Source organism: Podarcis gaigeae (assembly GCF_964106915.1).
Source record: "Podarcis gaigeae genome assembly, chromosome: 12".
NCBI classification, from domain to species: Eukaryota; Metazoa; Chordata; class Lepidosauria; order Squamata; family Lacertidae; genus Podarcis; species Podarcis gaigeae.
Window position 1 is genome coordinate 27,433,148 of NC_139688.1, and position 18,037 is coordinate 27,451,184.

At 38.6% G+C, this 18,037-nt stretch overlaps 1 protein-coding gene across 9 annotated transcripts in view; it reads left to right on the forward strand.

The window, feature by feature from the left end:
* ANKIB1 (ankyrin repeat and IBR domain containing 1) overlaps positions 1-17,059 on the forward strand; it is a 49,717-nt gene extending 32,658 nt beyond the window's left edge. For 3 of the 9 annotated variants that reach the window (XM_083704673.1, XM_083704675.1, XM_083704674.1), the window contains exons 11-20: positions 773-903; positions 2,865-2,999; positions 4,854-4,940; positions 5,033-5,099; positions 6,288-6,433; positions 8,842-9,020; positions 9,608-9,659; positions 12,631-12,742; positions 12,978-13,111; positions 13,507-17,059. In XM_083704673.1, coding sequence (XP_083560799.1) covers positions 773-903; positions 2,865-2,999; positions 4,854-4,940; positions 5,033-5,099; positions 6,288-6,433; positions 8,842-9,020; positions 9,608-9,659; positions 12,631-12,742; positions 12,978-13,111; positions 13,507-14,256 — 1,793 coding nt within the window. In that variant the 3' untranslated portion in view covers positions 14,257-17,059. The remainder of the gene's footprint in view (positions 1-772; positions 904-2,864; positions 3,000-4,853; positions 4,941-5,032; positions 5,100-6,287; positions 6,434-8,841; positions 9,021-9,607; positions 9,660-12,630; positions 12,743-12,977; positions 13,112-13,506) is intronic. The other 6 variants (XM_083704678.1, XM_083704679.1, XM_083704676.1 and 3 more) reach the window with 3 other exon arrangements.
* The last annotated feature ends 978 nt before the right edge of the window (positions 17,060-18,037 follow it).

The window sequence follows — 18,037 nt, forward strand, 5'->3', positions numbered from 1 at the left end:
TTCCCTGTGGTGTTTAGTTGTACATTTCCATCTTTGGGAAAGCTGAGCTTCAAAACTGAGAGCATTGAGTTTAAGTTTTTGAGAATGTAGACTTAAAATCCATAGTCACACCAAACAACATTCTTTACTCTGACTTCTGACACTTGACCTATTCCTGTGATTGTAATTTATTATAAACTGTTTCTAATGTTGTATTTTAAATTGTTGTGATCTGCCCTGGGACCTTAGGGTAAAGGGCAGGTGTTTAATAATAATGATGAAATAAACATGATGTAGACTTGGTTGATTAGGGTACAAGTAATTTCTAAGAAATTGAGGGAATTTAAAAATAAAATGTAAGGGGAATGCAACATTTCAATTACTCCTTATTAATCTGCAAAATATACTGTTCCTTGCTGGGAGTTGCAGTGATTAGTATGCTTTAATTTTGTGGGATGTTTTATGGAAATAACAGCATGTTTATAATTAGTGGGCAAACTTATAAAGAGATATTGCAAAAGCTTGCAGTGAAAATGTGTGTGCATCTAACCTTTGGACTGTGCATTATTTTTAGCATTTGTTGTGGATATTTGTAGTACCAGTCCCATAACACTCGTTTATGAAGAAATTTGAAAATCTTTTTCACCCTATAATAAGTGCTCAGGATGAGTTACAGTGTATTTAAAAATAGCCTAATTACATACTCGGAAAATTTAGAAAATGCAGTGATGAACTTGCTATTAACACACTATTACATGTACAAAACCTTAACGTTATTTTTTCTTTTTCACAGTTGTGGGCGTTAGTGAGGCTTATGAAGATGCTGCCAACTGCTTATGGTTACTCACAAATTCTAAACCATGTGCCAATTGCAAATCCCCAATTCAGAAGAACGAAGGCTGCAATCATATGCAGTGTGCAAAAGTAAGCAAAGAGTCAAAATAATGCTACAGTTCATATAAATATAAGTAGAAATGTTTACTTCATGCAATGTCTTAAAAAGTCCACAATATCCACTCTGGTGATCAGTATTTTGTTTGTTTTTCTCGTGAAATTTTATTGAAGCTTTTTCATAAAACAACACAATAAAAACAATCTAATCTAATAAAGAGAAAAAGAAAATGCAAAGTCTTCTCTCAAAGGTAGATCTTAAACCTTGTCTCACACAGAAAGGGGTGGACCTTCCAGCTCTTACCTTGTGAGCTTCCCTTACTTCTCCCAGCCTCCCTGCTGATCAGTATTTTGCTTTATCAAAAGAACTGCCTTTGTGTTGATTGCTTGATGGTGTGAGAAAGTAGTTTTTCTTGCAGTCTTCACTTTCTTTAACAGGTAACATCCATAGCACCCTCACTTCTTTTTGACAAGAAGCATTATCTGATGTATCAATTTATCTATTTTGGGTTGTATCCCATGTTAGTCATAATCAGAGTAGACCCACTGAAATTCATGTACCCAAGTTAATTTAAGTAGGCCTACTCTCAGTAACGCGGGTGGCACTGTGAGTTAAACCACAGAGCCTAGGACTTGTCGATCAAAAGGTCAGCGGTTCGAATCCCCGTGACGGGGTGAGCTCCCGTTGCTCAGTCCCTGCTCCTGCCAACCTAGCAGTTCAAAAGCATGTCAAAGTGCAAGTAGATAAATAGGTACTGCTCTGGCAGGAAGGTAAAAGGTGTTTCCGTGCGCTGCTCTGGTTCGCCAGAAGCGGCTTAGTCATGTTGGCCATATGACCCAGAAGCTATATGCTGGCTCCTCGGCCAATAAAGCGAGATGAGCGCCACAACTGTCGGTCATGACTGGACCTAATGGTCAGGGGTCCCTTTACCCTTTACCTTTACTCTCAGTAAAACTTAGTTGGCTACGAACTTTCATTATTAAATTCCTATCATGCACTTTCCTCTCCAAACAGAGATGTTTCAAGTAGCTAACAAAAACAGATCTAAAAATTATATAATCATTTAAAATTCAGCAATATAGCAAAATAGCATACAGCATTAAAACAGCATATAAACCAGAGCTGCCATAATTTTTAAAAAATGCATTGCAGTCTAATCAGCAGTAAATTCAGAAAACCTGTTGAAAAAGATATGTCTTCGGATGTTGAAGGCAATGGAAGGCACGAGATTCTCATCATCTTAAAGAACTGGCTGATTCAATTGAGAGGAGAGGTAGTCCTTTAAGTATACTGGACTCAGGTATATAGGGCTTTAAAAGTGCAGGCATACCTCAGAGATACCGCAGGTTCGAATATCACAATAAAGCGATTTCCCAGTACACATAAAAGTTATGTTTACACTATACTGTAGTCTTTTAAGCCAGGCCCACTAGCTGCAGGGGCAGTAGGGGAAAAATCCAGCTGCAGCCCTTTGAAGCAGACAGGCTGCCTGCAGCTACACTGCATCCTCATAATGAACAATATCTGCAAAGCATAGTAAAGTGAAATGAAACAAAACGAGGTATGCCTGTAATGATTAGCACCTAAAATTGTACTTGGAAACCAACAAGCATCCACTGCCTCTGATACTGTTGCATACGTAGTTGCATAATCCCAATATTTGGCACTGGTCAAGATTTTGGCAACAGCAGTCTGCACTAACAGAACTGTATGCAGGCCACTTAACCATAGAACTATGGGGGTTGCATTGAGATAATCCTCTGAATCATGTTCCACTTGGGGTCAAGCTAGACATGGAGTTTTAATTGTATGAATGCAGTTAACGCACACATTTTTTGTTATGTAAATAGCAGACATGGAGAAATCAATGCCAATAGACCCTTTGAATAACTGATGAAAACACAAATTGTTGTTGTTTTTAACATTCTAGGTCTCCTTTCAAATCTTTTAACAGAATTGGTTTAAGAAATTAGCTCTCTTTTTCCTTTTCAAGTGTAAATATGACTTCTGTTGGATTTGCCTTGAAGAATGGAAGAAGCATAGTTCTTCCACTGGAGGTTATTACAGATGTACTCGCTATGAAGTCATTCAACATGTAGAGGAACAGTCCAAGGAAATGACAGCAGAGGTAAGAAGCTAACAAATACTGAGGAGATACAGAAGGGTAATTATCTTTGCCTTTCTTCTTAAGCTTTTTAATTTGTGCAATTCATTTGATTTTTAAACTTCAGGTATTTCACTGCTAACCAGAGTAGGGTCCAAAAATACGTTCACCTTGGCCGTCACACCTCTCTCTTCTAGCATTCATTTCTCATCTCCAACTTCACACTGTGCTTCAGAAAGACTTGGAAGCACAGCATAAAGTTGGACATAATCTCCACTTCTCCCCTGAGTCTGAAATTTGCACAAGAGGCAGAGGGTGTCATTTACTCTGTGCTTTGGAGACAATGCAATCCTGTGCATGCTTATTTAGAAAATGGTAAATCGCATTGTGTTCACTGGAGCTTGCTGCCAGAAACATATACAGTGGTACCTTGGTTCTCAAACTTAATCCATTCCAGAAATCTGTTTCAAAACTAAGGTGCACTTTTTCATAGAAAGTAATGCAAAATGGATTAATCTGTTCCAGACTTTTAAAGACAACCCTAAAACAGCAATTTAACACGAGACCATTGATCCATAAAATGAAAGCAATAAACAATGTACTTCAGTCACACAATCAATCAATCAATCAATCAATCAATCAATCAGAAGCTGAACTGGGTTCCACACAGTCACAAGAGCAAAACAAAAAAACTGCAAAAACAAAAACACAAAATAAATAGCAAAAACCGACAGACCTCAGCGTAACACTCGAAACGGAAGTGTGGGACTGAAAAAAGAAGCATAACACTCAAAACGGAGCACGTTCAGCTTCTGAAAAAAGTTCGCAAACCACAACACTTACTTCCGGATTTGCAGTTTTTGGGTTCCAAGTTGTTTGAGTACCTGTTTTCTAAAGTAGAGCACAAGCTCCTATCAACCATTAATGGTTTCGTTATATAGTAAAAATCATGTTAAATTGCTGTTTTTGGAGTTGTTTTTAAAAGTCTGGAACGGATTAATCCATTTTGCATTACTTTCTATGGGAAAGCACACTTTGGTTTTGGAACGCTTTGGTTTTGGAACGGACCTCCGGAATGGGTTAAGTTTGAGAACCAAGGTATCACTGTACCAGGAAATGCCTAAGAAGCTTCCTAAAGTTTGGAACCCTTTGGGGTTTTTTAAAAAAATGTTTAGGTCTGCTTCACACTTTCTGGCTCCCATCCCATTATGGCCTTGGTAGCATAAGGATTTGTAGTTCAACATGCAAAGCCAGCAAATATATCTACCATTGCCTCGCTACAGAGCTGCGTACATGGCCACTGCAATTTCCCTGGTTAGGGAACCATCTTTGAGAGCCACTGTGATAATGCATATTGCAGTGGTCCTTTATACAACTCCCACGTGGAGCCACCAGTGTACATACTTGATGCCCCTGTACAGGTGTGACCTAGCTGCAAGGCTGCTGGTAGCTCAACAGGCTCCCAAGAGCTTGATGTTCTTCAAGAAAGCAGCATCTTCACCTCACCAATACCTTGCATGCCCCTGCTGTGAAACTTCTGAGGGCTGCCTCAGAATGGCACAAGGAAAAGCAGCGGAAAGTGGCTGGGTGGAATGTTACCCACCAAAGGATACAACGTAAGGCAGAAAAAAGCGGGCTTATGAGTTTGACTTAATAACGCCAAAGTGCAGTTTGACTTGTGAGATGTATTAAGGTATATTTACAGCTGGCTGATTTGTTCATACAGTATTCATCACTATGTTGCTTGTGAATAAAGCTCTATTATTCACATTTTAAATGGTTGATTGCCCATTTCCCTTTGCTCATAAATGTTACATTAAGATAAAACTAGCAAGTCGTTAATTTTTTTTATCTTTCTTTCCCGTAATTATTTTCTAGGCTGAAAAGAAACACAAACGATTTCAAGAACTTGATAGATTTATGCACTATTACACAAGGTTTAAGAACCATGAGCTCAGTTACCAAGTACGGTTGGAAATAGTTCTATAAAATTATTTTCCAGCTTTATTAGTTCAAAACAGTGTTTTTCACTTTTAAAATTTTTATCTTACTTTTAGTTAGAACAGCGCCTTCTAAAAACAGCCAAAGAAAAGATGGAACAACTGAGTAGAGCTCTTAGTGGACGTAAGTGTGCTGAGTTTATGTGATACATTCGGGTGCTCAGAATAATGTGTGTACACCAAAGCCTTTCAAAATCCAATTTATTTCTGGCCACTGCTTTTGTCCTTATCGAACTGAGCATTTGTGTGGCTTGATTTACTTTGATTAATGGGTGAACAAACAATACATTGCAGTATATGACATGTGCTTTATGTCTTTTAATCTAAATAAAGATATATTTTCTGCAATACCAGCTAGTATCTTCCCCAATCTACTTGTCATACAGTTCCTCTCTGATACCAATCTGTTGCTTCCTTTTCTTCATTTATCTGTGCTGATGCTGAAAAGCAACAAGAAACTTTAGTTTCATGTAGGATCTCTTCTCTTGGGGAATTAGTTCCTACCCAGCTTTTCCATCCTTGGCTATTCAGATCTGTCTCTTCTCTTGCACATGTTCTGATTTTAGTAGATGGTGTTCTATATGACATGGTTTTTCTCCTGTGAGTATAAGATGTCCTCACATGGGACTGCAACTGCCCCTAGCAACTGAAGGCAGGAACACAGAAGCTTCAGAGAACTTTCTGCATCTTACCCAGGGATCAGCAACCTTTTTCAGCTGTGGGCCAGTCCACCGTCCCTCAGACCATGTGGTGGGCCAGACTATATTTTTTTTGGGGGGGGGGGGAATGAATGAATTCCTAGGCTCCACAAATAATCCAGAGATGCATTTTAAGTAAAAGGTCACATTCTACTCATGTAAAAACACGCTGATTCCTGGACCGTCTGTGAGCCGGATTGAGAAGGCAATTGGGCCGCATCCGGCCCCTGGGCCTTAGGTTGCCTACCCCTGATCTTACTCCATCTGAAGCCCTAATTTCCTTCCTGCATTTGCTTGAAATGGTCTTTATAGAGTGCATCTTCTCTGTGTGCTCATGCTTGTATTTTGTAATTTCAGTGGGACTTCAATGTGAATTTCTTTTAATTTGGAGTAATGTGACTATGCCGTCTTGTGAATGCAGAAATCTGAATGCAGTCAAACAATGGACGTAGAGCTTTTTCTGCTGAAATCTAGATTAGGATGTGAAAAACAATTTTGATTTTGCACAAAACATTATACTCTGTTTAGAATAAGTTCTGCTGTTGCTGAAATAGTCCTCAGATCAGCAAATGGGAAACAAAATACTCTTTGCAATGCCTGGATTTCTCTTGCAGCTGAAGGAGGTTATCCAGATACCACATTCATTGAAGATGCAGTACAAGAACTCCTCAAAACTCGTCGCATCCTGAAGTGTTCTTACCCATATGGATTCTTTCTAGAGCCAAAAAGCACAAAAAAAGAAATATTCGAACTTATGCAGGTAAAGGAGGCCCTTGTGTTAGTGGCTTCTGTGCTTAATTTTTTACAGCTGACTAGTTGTATATATTGAATTGATATTTTCTAGTAATTCTTACTTGCTTCCCTGTAACTTCCTCTAGATTTGTATTCTTAAGAGCACAACTCAAAGATTAAGCAGATATGTACTGTATCCTATTGGCTTCAGTGAAGAAGTGTTAGGGTGAAATGCTATGCATACTTACCTGGGAGTAAGTTTTATTGAACTTACTTGGGTTTCGTTTTGAGTGGGTATGTATTGGATTGTACTATTAAGCAGATGTTCTATTCTCCCATGGAAATCAAGGATCCTTAAAAGTGCCTTTAGTGTGTCATGTTGTTGTTATCCATTTTAGAAGTCGTAAGAGTGTGTACCAATGAACAACAAAATATTTGGTCTTAGTGTAATGTGTGCTAAAAATGTCCTGCTCTAATTCCTCTCATTCTTCTGAGCAGAGATGGCATAGATAGGATGTCTGGCAGGCATTAAAATTTTATGGACCCCTTCTGGAACTTCAGCTCTCCCCCCTTCTCTCTCTCTCTCTCTCTCTCTCTCTCTCTCTCTCTCTCTCTCCCTCTGTGTGTGTGTGTGTGTGTGTGTGTTTGTGTGTGTTTGTGTTCGTGATCTTACCACTGGGAAGAAAGCCAGAGATCTATTCTGACTTGTTGGCTTACGACACCTAGAGCAGATGCTGCAAAACTCAAAAGCTTCTTCCCAATTTACTTTCAGGTTTGCTCCACTTGATAGGGAGCTACTTCAGTGATCTTTTTTTCCCAAAAACAACCCACTTTAGTGTATTGTCAGGGTGGTGACCAGGGCAGCCTTCTCCTTTACAAAGCTCTTAAAAAATTGAGGCTCCCTTTGGGCAGTACACATTGCTGCAATTGCATACTCTGAGACTGTAGCTATCACTTGAGGTCCACTTAGTGGTTGAAGGCAAAATTGCTGCTCAAAAGAGAAGGGCCCTTCACAGGGGCCACCCAGCTTTGGAATCCTGTTTTTTATTTTGCCTTCACCAAATTGCTTCCCGTTCTACCCTTTGCCACTCTGTATTTGGTTCAGGCTTTTAGTTTAGCTCTTAATAATTTCTTTGTGTGCCTGTCCTGTTCAAAAATAGTTTTACATTTCCCCCCTACACTCTGCCAGCCTCAGCTGCAGAGGGAAAAACTACTTTTTCTCCTAGCCCTCATGATAGGGCAGAACTACTTCACAGCATCCCAGGCTACCCAAGCAGGACCCTGTCATCTCTGATCTTATTCTGGATGAGGATGAATGGAGAAGGGAATGTGAGGTGGAGGAACCTGACTATTACCATCTCTTTCAGTACTTTCACTATCTGCTTCTCCGATGTAAATTGGTGGTGGCTCTGGACCTGATGCCCACCCCTTCAACTTCCAGGGCAGCTGCTTTATGTCTGAACTTTTTGCCCAAGACCAGAGTGTTAATTAACACTGTGTTAATTAACACTGTAACTGAGTTGGATAGACAAAAGGCATGTGGCCATTGCCAACAAGTATGATGTGTCGAAGCCTTCAATCATGGCTTGGGCTGCCTGAGTCTGCTTTCTGCATTCATGGTACAGTTTGCCTGAGCTTTTTAGTCATTACTGTTATTTTTTATTTAGAAGATGGTATTATTGCTTGTTAGTTAGTGTTGGCTGTCATTCTCCTCTATTCTGTTTCTACTTCCTTGGCTTGTCATAATAGAAAATTGAAGGAGTTTTGAAGATTCTCTTTTGAGAAGTAATTCTCCTTTTGACCACTAGGTGGTGGTCAAGTCCCACTTGGGGTCACCTCTCTGCGTGCATAGAAATCCTCTTTGCAGGCAAGAACCCAAATGCTCTTTTTTTGCCACCCTGTTAGAGTTAGCCACCTGTATGCAATTCTCTCCCCAAATTGGTTCAGCTTAGGCAAGTCCCACTGTTTCCTGGCTTACTCCTGCATGCCAGCCAGAGAACAGAACATTGGGCATTTACCATGAATGTTCCTTCCAGGGGTTATACAGGAGGAAGCCAGTTCCATCACTGACTCAGGTAGGTGAGTGGGTCATCTTTCATTCAGTTAAAACTCACCAGTCCTTACATCCTTGTATTCCAGCCATGCTCCCTAAAGAGGGAGTTTTATTTTTCTTCAGACTTTTTCTTTCAGGCTGAACATTTTATGCTCCAAGTCCAGCTTGGTCCAAGTCAGCTTGAGCAGAACTAGGGTAGAGCCTCAGGAATCAGAATAGCCAAAACTATGCAATGTGATCCACCCTGTACTAGGCACCATTAACCCACTTTTTCCTGGTTTGTTCTTTCTTGTCTCCATGGAAATAACATGCACAGCAAGTATCCAGAGTTATGGTTTCTTGTCCTGTAAAGAATTTACATGAGTATTTATTTTCTGATATAGACAGATCTTGAGATGGTCACTGAGGATCTTGCTCAGAAAGTGAACAGGCCTTACCTTCGTACTCCGCGTCATAAAATCATCCGTGCAGCCTGCCTTGTACAGCAGAAGAGGCAAGAGTTCTTGGCCTCTGTGGCCCGAGGAGTTGCTCCTGCAGATTCTCCAGAAGCTCCAAGGCGCAGGTAACCTAATCATAACAAAGATCTGTATGGCCAAAGAGGTTCACCTGACAGCCACTCGGCTTGGTAAGCCTGCCTTAAAAACTCCTCTGCTTAGCCTTCAAGTTGTAGTGCAGGTAGTCCTGGTAGGTTTGCTTTGCAGAATTCATTTTTAAAAATCTATTATTGATGCTTCCCCACTTCCCACCTAACAGTTTTAAAGGGGCAGCGGTGGGGGTGTGGTGAGGACACAGACATGTGCTTGTGGCCAGAATTGTAACAAGGCAAAGATTTATACATCTGCTAGCTGGACTGAGGTCATCTTTTTACATGGATATAGTAGCATTGTCGGTAACAAGGACTAGCAAGTTCTAGTTCCCCATGGCTTTTGAGAAAGGATGCTCCAGCTGCACTTAACAAAAAGGAGGTGGTTTTGAGGGAAGGACACAAATGTTAACACCATTGCCCTTGAAGTAAAATTCCAGAAAGGTTGCACAGGACAGCCCTTGAAGCTGATCAAATGAACACATTCGTTTTTGTACTCAGTTTGTTGGAGGGGGGTGTTCACAATTTATTCTAGTATTCTTTAACAAAGTCTGTTTAATTTATAGCTTTGCTGGTGGAACATGGGATTGGGAATATTTAGGATTTGCATCCCCCGAGGTAATTTTTTGTCACTTTTAATTAAAATGTGTATTATTATGGAAATTAAGATGGAATTTCACTTTGCATGATTAGCTTCCTAATGTTGTTGCAAACTGCACCAAGGTTTACAAGGTCTGGATGAGCTTTCTATTTTTGCTGCTTTACAATAGAAGGAAATATATTTAATTTTATATATCGTGGTAGATATACAAGGTAGCTTACATCCTAATCCTCTAGCTCTGCTTCAGCTGTGTCCCTGCAAACAGTGTGACAACTGTCTCAGCTAAAGAAGCATTCTATCTAAGCCTGTTTGATATGGGAGAGGCATCTTGCTCCATGCTCCTGGTATGCCCCACAAAGGACCTTAAGGTCCATGAATAATCATAGTTTAGAGCTCCCAGGCCCTAAGGAAGTTAGATTATTCTCCACCAGGGCCAGGGCCTTCTCAGTGATGGCTCCGACCTGGTGGAATGCTGTGTCATGAGACCAGGGCCCTGCAGGATTTAACCTCCTTTTGCAGAGCTATTCCGATTGGCTTTCAACTTGAACTTAGCCTGATCTTTTATTCCCCTTCCTTCCCCCCCTTTTTATTAAGATTATCCGCTCTGGGATCCCACAGCTAATTCTCCCCTGGTCTCCATGCTGGCCCAAATAGGACTAATTTAGCCAGCTAGCCCTCATGATCATCTAATGTTTATTGGATGGATTTCCCCCCTAAATTGATTTTTCAATTCTGAATTTATCGTTATTCACGTTTTATACCATATTTTATGCTATTTTTGTTGCATCAATAAGTGTTTTAAATTTGTTGTTAGCCGCCCAGAGCCTGGTTTCTGAACCGGGAAGGGTGGGATATAGATAGAATTATTATTATTATTATTATTATTATTATTATTATTATTATTATTATTATTATTATTCTAAGGGAATGTCCTACACTCCTCCTCCTCATTGTCAAGGGACTAAAACATGAATAAAGTTTTCATGGGCCTAGAGGAACCATGCCAGTTCTGTAACACGAAATACCTTTCAGTTCCTCATTCTGAGTTGGCTCTTTGATCAAGGCCAGTGATCAGTAATGATCTATATTGGTCTGGTGCTGGCACACTGTTTTTAATTTCCCTCCCTTTTTCATTCCTCCTAGCTGTATGTATTTAAGCATCCTCCATTTCAGGGAAATGCAAATATATGTGAGTGCAGGCTTGTACTTGTAGTGAGACACAGGCATCTAACCAGAGATGTATATCTCTTTAGTTTAAATTTTATACAAAATTTGTCATCAGCTGCAAAGCACGCCGGGAAGAAATAAATATACTACTTAAAACCACACCAGATTGATCTGAATAGGTTAATTTTACATTTTGTTCCTTTTGCAGCCTCTGTTCCTGCCTCAAGTATGAAAATCCCTGAGTTAGATAGGTTTTCTACACCTAGTGTGTGATGTTTGGGTTTTTTTGTAAGATCCACACATTTCTGCATATTTCCTTTTCTATTGTTGCTGAACAGCAGTATGCTTGCAAGAATATAGCTTGCTTCTTATAGGCAAATGAACTTGCTTGCTTTTCCCAGTTCATCCTATAATACTTGGTTCCCGATAATTCCCAATAATAATTATAAAAACGACTCCTAAAAATCCTAGTCCCATTGAATTCAATAGGACTTCTTTTTTTATCAAATATGTCTTTATTTCATTTTGTTACATAAGTAGAGAAAGCAGATACAAACCTGAAAAGGGACAAATAGAACAAGAAAAATTATAAAATGAATAACACAATAAAAGAGAAAATTAAATGATGCAGTGGAGCTACAAATACCTAGCATCCACACACCTTATTGGAGAAAACACCTGCAAACTAAAATTGTAAAATATCATACAAGTATTATATGAGATATACCAAGAATCATGGGCAATCGCTGTCCTGTCCTGTCTCAAAAAATCTAGCTGTGAAAGTGGAGCTCTTCTAATCGAGTAACAAACACAAAGAGAGGCCACCAGATACCCTCAAACTTAGCATTTTTAGTAAGACCTTTAATAAATCTTAACATGACTTGTCTTTTCCACAGTAACAGCACTGAGGTGACATTCTTACTGAGGTTTCTAGTGAACATTGGAAAACGCTCTCTTGCTTTATTTGGCATTAAAAACTCTAACATGTTGTGCTTAGTTTCAGTCTCATCTGCCATTCTGTTGTTCATTCAAAAAATGTAGCAATGCTTTTATCCCAAACAATCATGCCCTCAGCAAATAAAACTCAGTCTGTTTCTTGCGAGAAACTTCCTTTTTTGTTTTCCTAAGCACTTATATTGCCACAAACCTTTTTGCTGATAACAGAAACAATTTTTTATTTATCCAGTTTGTTATATCAAAGCAGTGATATAACAAACATGAGCATCTGATTAACACATAATTAACACATAATTCCCTGTACTGTACTTTATTGATAAGCACCCTTTTCCATTACAGAAATCTTGTTTTCTATACTAGCCTCTTATACCCACGCTTAACGTTATAAAACACCCTAAGTGCATCCTTAACATTTTAAGCAATGCTGAAATGGATGCAGATAAGCCAGTGTTTTTGCCTTAGGATGAGCCATGTGGTATTATAACGTTAGGCAATTGTAAAATGTATCAATATAATACACAAACTTTTTGGGAAAAGCAATTAAACAGTAAGTATAAAAATGCATAATTAAATATTTTATATAAGATAAATATGCCTTGGTATTCTTGCAGTAAGATTTGCAAGCAGTTCAGCGGCAGCTTTATATAGTCTTGTTAGTTTAATTTAGTAGTTTGTGTAATCTGTCCAATTTTTCTTTTGAAAAAGCTTGCATGGTATAGGCTGCTATTTACTTTTATGAAAACAAGTGATTTTATAATGCATAAAATCACAGGCACTCTTTTTTTTTCTTTAAATGTGCTGTTTGTTATGCCCAAAACTATTATTGCATGCTCCCCTGTATTTTGTAACGTTTGGTTTATGCAGGAATATGCTGAATTTCAGTATCGGAGGAGGCACAGACAGCGTCGACGTGGAGACATGCACAGCCTGCTTAGTAATGCTCCAGATCCCGATGACCCCAGTGAAAGCACATTAGGTCAGACTTGTATAGAAGTTCTCTTTACCTTTTTGCTAGCGATATTCCTTCTTTTTAAAGAGGAATTCTGTATATAGATTGTAGTTTATTTTCAATGAAGCAATTTGTTAGTGTTTGATTAGCAAGCCTTAAATGCCAAAATAAATCATGTGTAGCCTAACTGAATGTGGTTTGGAGTATCTGGTGACGAGGTTTCTCAGTAAAATTAAGGGATAAACTTTCTTTTCTTGAACAGATACTCAAGAACCAGGTAGTAACAGAAGACATGGAAATTCCATGGTGAGTTCAGCTTCCATGAGTATTCTTCACAGCTCTTCTCTTCATGACTATACTCCTGTTAGTCACTCTGAAAACCAAGATTCTCTGCAGGTATATTCCTTTGTGACTTTCCCTTTTCTTTTCTTTTCTTTTCTTTCCTGTATCTGTATCTTGCATGCCTCTATTTTAGTTAGCTAATTTGTCAGCTAACTCTGGTTGTCAATAATTTGAACACCTAAGCTCCTAAACAGGTTTAATTGGAAGTACCATGAATTTATATGGGACTTGTGTCTGAGTTAGCATCTTTTGGACATTAGTTTCACACCAAAAATATTAGCTTAAATTAAGTATTATGAAATTGTATTCTCTTGAATGCATAATTTCTTCTTGGAAATTGGAAGCTATTTAGGGGGGAAACGCTGCTCTAAGTATATGATTGTAAATGTGTGTATATAGATATAAATATATTGCATTTATTCTGAAAATTATTCTAATCTCTCTCTTAGGCTTTAAGCTCCTTGGATGAAGATGACCCAAACATTCTGCTTGCTATTCAGTTATCATTGCAAGAATCTGGTTTAGTTATTGATGAAACCAGAGACTTTCTAACCAATGAAGCTTCCTTAGGAGCAATAGGTACTTCATTGCCTACAAGGCTGGACTCTGGTCCCATAAGTATAGATAACCCACGAGCTGCTCTAAGTAGCTCTGAACTTCTAGAACTTGGTGATAGTCTGATGAAACTAAGTGCAGACAGTGATCCATTTTCAACTGACCATCTTAGTTCTCACACCTTCAGTGATGCAAGAAGTGGTCTCTATTCAACATCTAGTGAAGCTGATTCAAGTAGCCAAGACCCTAATATAAATGAAAATCTCCTTGGGAACATTATGGCCTGGTTCCATGACATGAATCCTCAAAGTATTGCACTCATTCCTTCAGCAAGTATGGAAACGGATGATGATTCACAGCAACCCAGTACTGAAGAGGGGTCATTGGAGCAACCACATGTTCCTGATGCAAGACAGGACCCTCTGGAGGAGCATGCACTTTTTGAGGATTCGCTCAAAAATGAAGGTAGAAGCACCCAGACAGAAGAGAGTAGTGCTGTTGGGAATGTTATTACAGGAGAAGCAGTGCCACCAAATGGGGACTCAGCTGGGGAGGCAGCTAGCCAAGTGGATGCTTCAGGAGATGTTTCAAGTCAAATATCTCAGAGCTCAACTGAGTGGAATGAACATGTACATTTGGTGTGAACACAAACAAGCCTGAACACAGAAATTGATTATGGAGCCAAAATGGCTAGGCAGTTGCCAGAGGTACACTATGTGGAGTAAGCATTCTGGAGACTTTGGCCCACATAAGCAGAGCTTGGTTGTTTATCCGTGGTGTGGAGATGGAATATATAGGAATTCCCTTTAAGTTCTTTACGATGGTTATGTGAACCTTTCAGGGAATTTCCATTGCATTTGAAAGTGTTCTGTTCACTTTGAAGAGAGAGAAATAGTTTGTACTCCACATTCCTAATACAATGCAGCATCTATTTAGCCTTAGGCTGGTGATCCTTAACGTGAAAGTGTGGATTAAAGGCTCACTGAGTATTTGAATTATTGATTCTACGAAACCATTCTCTCCTCTTTTCCCCTTATTTGAATTGTCTTCTAACAAACCAGTGTTTAGCAGTATTTTTTATACCTTGCTTTTTCATTGCCTTTCCCCAACTAATCTTTAACCTGCAGTGTGAATTGAGGTATACAATACTTCTCTTCAGTGCTGCTTCACAAACCAAGGAGTGGATATTATTTTCTAATTAAAATTGTGTTTTTTTAATGTCTATTTACAGTACAGATGTGCCAAACTGTAAATAGCAAACAACTTCAACACAAAAAGTATGCATTATTGCTGTTTTAAAGCGCACCTATAATTATTAGTGATAGAAGGACCACTTGAAAGAAATGCTTTTCCAAATTTAACTGGCATTTATTGCCATGGTGACTGCATTAACATAAGCTGTACCTTAAGTTAATTAAGCCTAATTCTACTGTTAAGAACAGTTATTTTAAATAGTTGATTTAGCAGCAGCTATGCTGTATTGAAAAGACACTTTAATGGAAGTGCAATCATATGCCTTTTGTTTTCATAATTAACAATACATTTTATGCACAGTGCAGTTGCTTTTAATGATAATTATAAAATAAAGAAGTTTGAAATTTCTTGACGTTAGAGGCAGTCCCACAATAAAGATTTAATAATACATATTACATGCAACATGTTACCGTGCCTTTGCCTAACTCAAATAGATAGTTGCCACAGTTGAATGAGTAGTTATCTGTTCTGGAGTTACTATGCTATGAAGTGCAAAAGCCTCCATAAAAACCACTCATGGCCTTGCCTTTCCGGTAAATAATGACATAGCGTAAAATTCTTCCCTATACAGGTGTGGTGCTAACACATAGAAGGATCCCCATGCAAATCAGCTGGGCCCCATTTCCCCCTCCCAGCATGCATGCCATGGCAGTTCAGGCTGCACCAGATCTGTGTGTGCTTCATCTATCTCCAGCCAAGCCCTCCTGCTCAATACAGTTGTGCGATCTGATTTCTGCATCTTGAGCAGAGAGAGCCTGAGAGTGGAATAGGGGAAGGGTGCCACCAGGGCGTGCATTCTGAAAGGGAGGGGGAAAACGGGGTTCTTTAGAAAAACCCCTCTGTGCAGATCCCTCTATGCAGACACTGTGCCCACATTGGGAAGTATCATACCCTAAATGCTCAAAAGTTTTTATATAAATAATGAAAACACTACTGTGTATTCTTTCAATTGCACAATATTCGTTTGGTGTGTGGTTGCTGTTTAATGTAAAAGGAAGAAAAAAAATTACCTTCCCTAGTGGTGTCCTACTGTGAAGAAAATTCTTGTTGAGATTGGCTTAAAAGCATCAAGACCTCATAGTAAGTTACAGTGATGCAGTTTGTAATTTTAACTAGAAGAAATTGTTTAAATTACTGTTTTGCTTGCATATAATCAAATCCTAGGATAACACAAGGAAAATAGGTGAAATGTTCCATTTTTATGTTTGACGATATGAGAGATCTGATGTCTGATATAAAGGTTTCTCGCTACTGACTGTGTATAGTAAAGTATTATGATGGGAAATAAGGTTGTATGTATATTGATTACTGTGAGTTACAAGAAAAAGTATTTTAACTCTTTCATTTAAAGATTACTGTTGGAATCTTGCAGTCCCTGTGGCTCATAATACTAAATAACTACATATTAATTATTTACTCCAAAATTAAAAAAAATAAATCTGTTTCTTCTAGAAGTTTATTTAGAAGGAATAGTTTGCTGCTCTGTTCACTGTATTCTGTAGATCCATTACATTTTCTAGCTTGGCTTCTAACTGCCCTATCCTGAAGGTATTGATGTTGAAACCCTGTTTTCAGCCTTGAGAAACTATTTAAACAGCTGTCTGGTATAAAATCTTCTTAACCAAAAATAGGACTTGAAGATTCTATCCTCATTAATTGGTTTTAAACTGAAATTAATTTGAGACGCACATACAGCATCCTTGACTTATAATTTCCAAATAGGACGATCCTCACACAGATTTTGTGTATTGCATTAAGATGTCTTGCAAAGCTAAGAGAAGATATGTACAAGTGCTCTCTGTGACGAATAGTGAAGTTTGTGGGTTCTGGTTTTACTGTAATTTGGTTTAGATTGTGCAGTATACACCATTGTTCCTGTGTTGACTTTAATCTGAGCATGAAATTTAGCATATTAAATTTGTATTTTCTTGGTACTTATTTAAATTTAAGACCACCCCAGTAATTGAATTTGCAATTCAGAAAGAAAGTTTGGCAAGCCTATTTTGTAAACCAATTAATTTTGTAATGTAAAAATAATAATCTTGAAAATGCTATTTGCACTTTCATAGTCTATACTTGATACATTCCCACTTTATATACAGTAGGATATTACAACCATGTAGATGTTTGGCCAAATGAATGCTGTTAATAATATGTAAAATTCTTTGATTAAACATTTATTACTTAATCTAATTTCATTTTGTCTCATTAATTTTAATTCTCTTTAACAAATAGTGGATTGGAGCCAAAGAACTGGGAATAGAAAGAAAATAACATCTGGTCCTATTCTGCAAGCGTTGTACATTTCTAATAAAGTAATCAATATGCTTGCACAAGCTCTTGTGGAAGAGCATCTGTTGATTTAGTTTCACGTAAGTACCTTTGGATCCAACCTACTATTATGCATTTAAAGTGCCATGTAACATTAAGTAAGTACTGTGTGCAGAGATACTTAAAAAGATAATAATTAACCAAGGTATCTACCTAAGTAGCTGAACTGCATGGAGTTTTAAATAATTGGGTTATTTGATATAGTTAACTTTAAAGCTATGGAAAGGGGAAATTATAGGGTGTGTGTGTGTGTAAAGAGAAAGAAGTCCAGTGCATCAGGAGATGTATACAGTTCACTAATCTGGTTAGCTTGATTCTGTTGATACAAGGTGAGCTCATGTGGTCATTGCTTAATCAGTTTACATATTAAACAGGAAGTCTGAGTAAGTAGACATATCCCTGATCTAGGTGGAATCAGGATAGTAAAAATACATAAGGAATAGCTGCTACATGCACAGTTCTCCAACCTGTTCAAAGTTCAAAAATATTACCGATCAGCTGTTCAGGATGGGAATCGGGACTCGATTTAGTCCTGACTCATCAGCAAACAGTTGGTTAAAGTAGCTTAACTGGGCTACATGTTTGCATTGTTGGATTAGAACTAGTGAGAACAACTGGCCCAATGTGTAGAGCCCTTCTGTTCAGAGCTTCATATGCTGCATTCTAAAGTGGGCATTAGGGCACCACCAATGTGAATTGTAGACCTCTAGTCTTGAAAATGGGATGCGGGTGGCGCTGTGCTCTAAACCACAGAGCCTAGGACTTGCCAATCAAAAGGTCGGCGGGTCGGATCCCCGCAACGGGGTGAGCTCCCATTGCTCGGTCCCAGCTCCTGCCAAC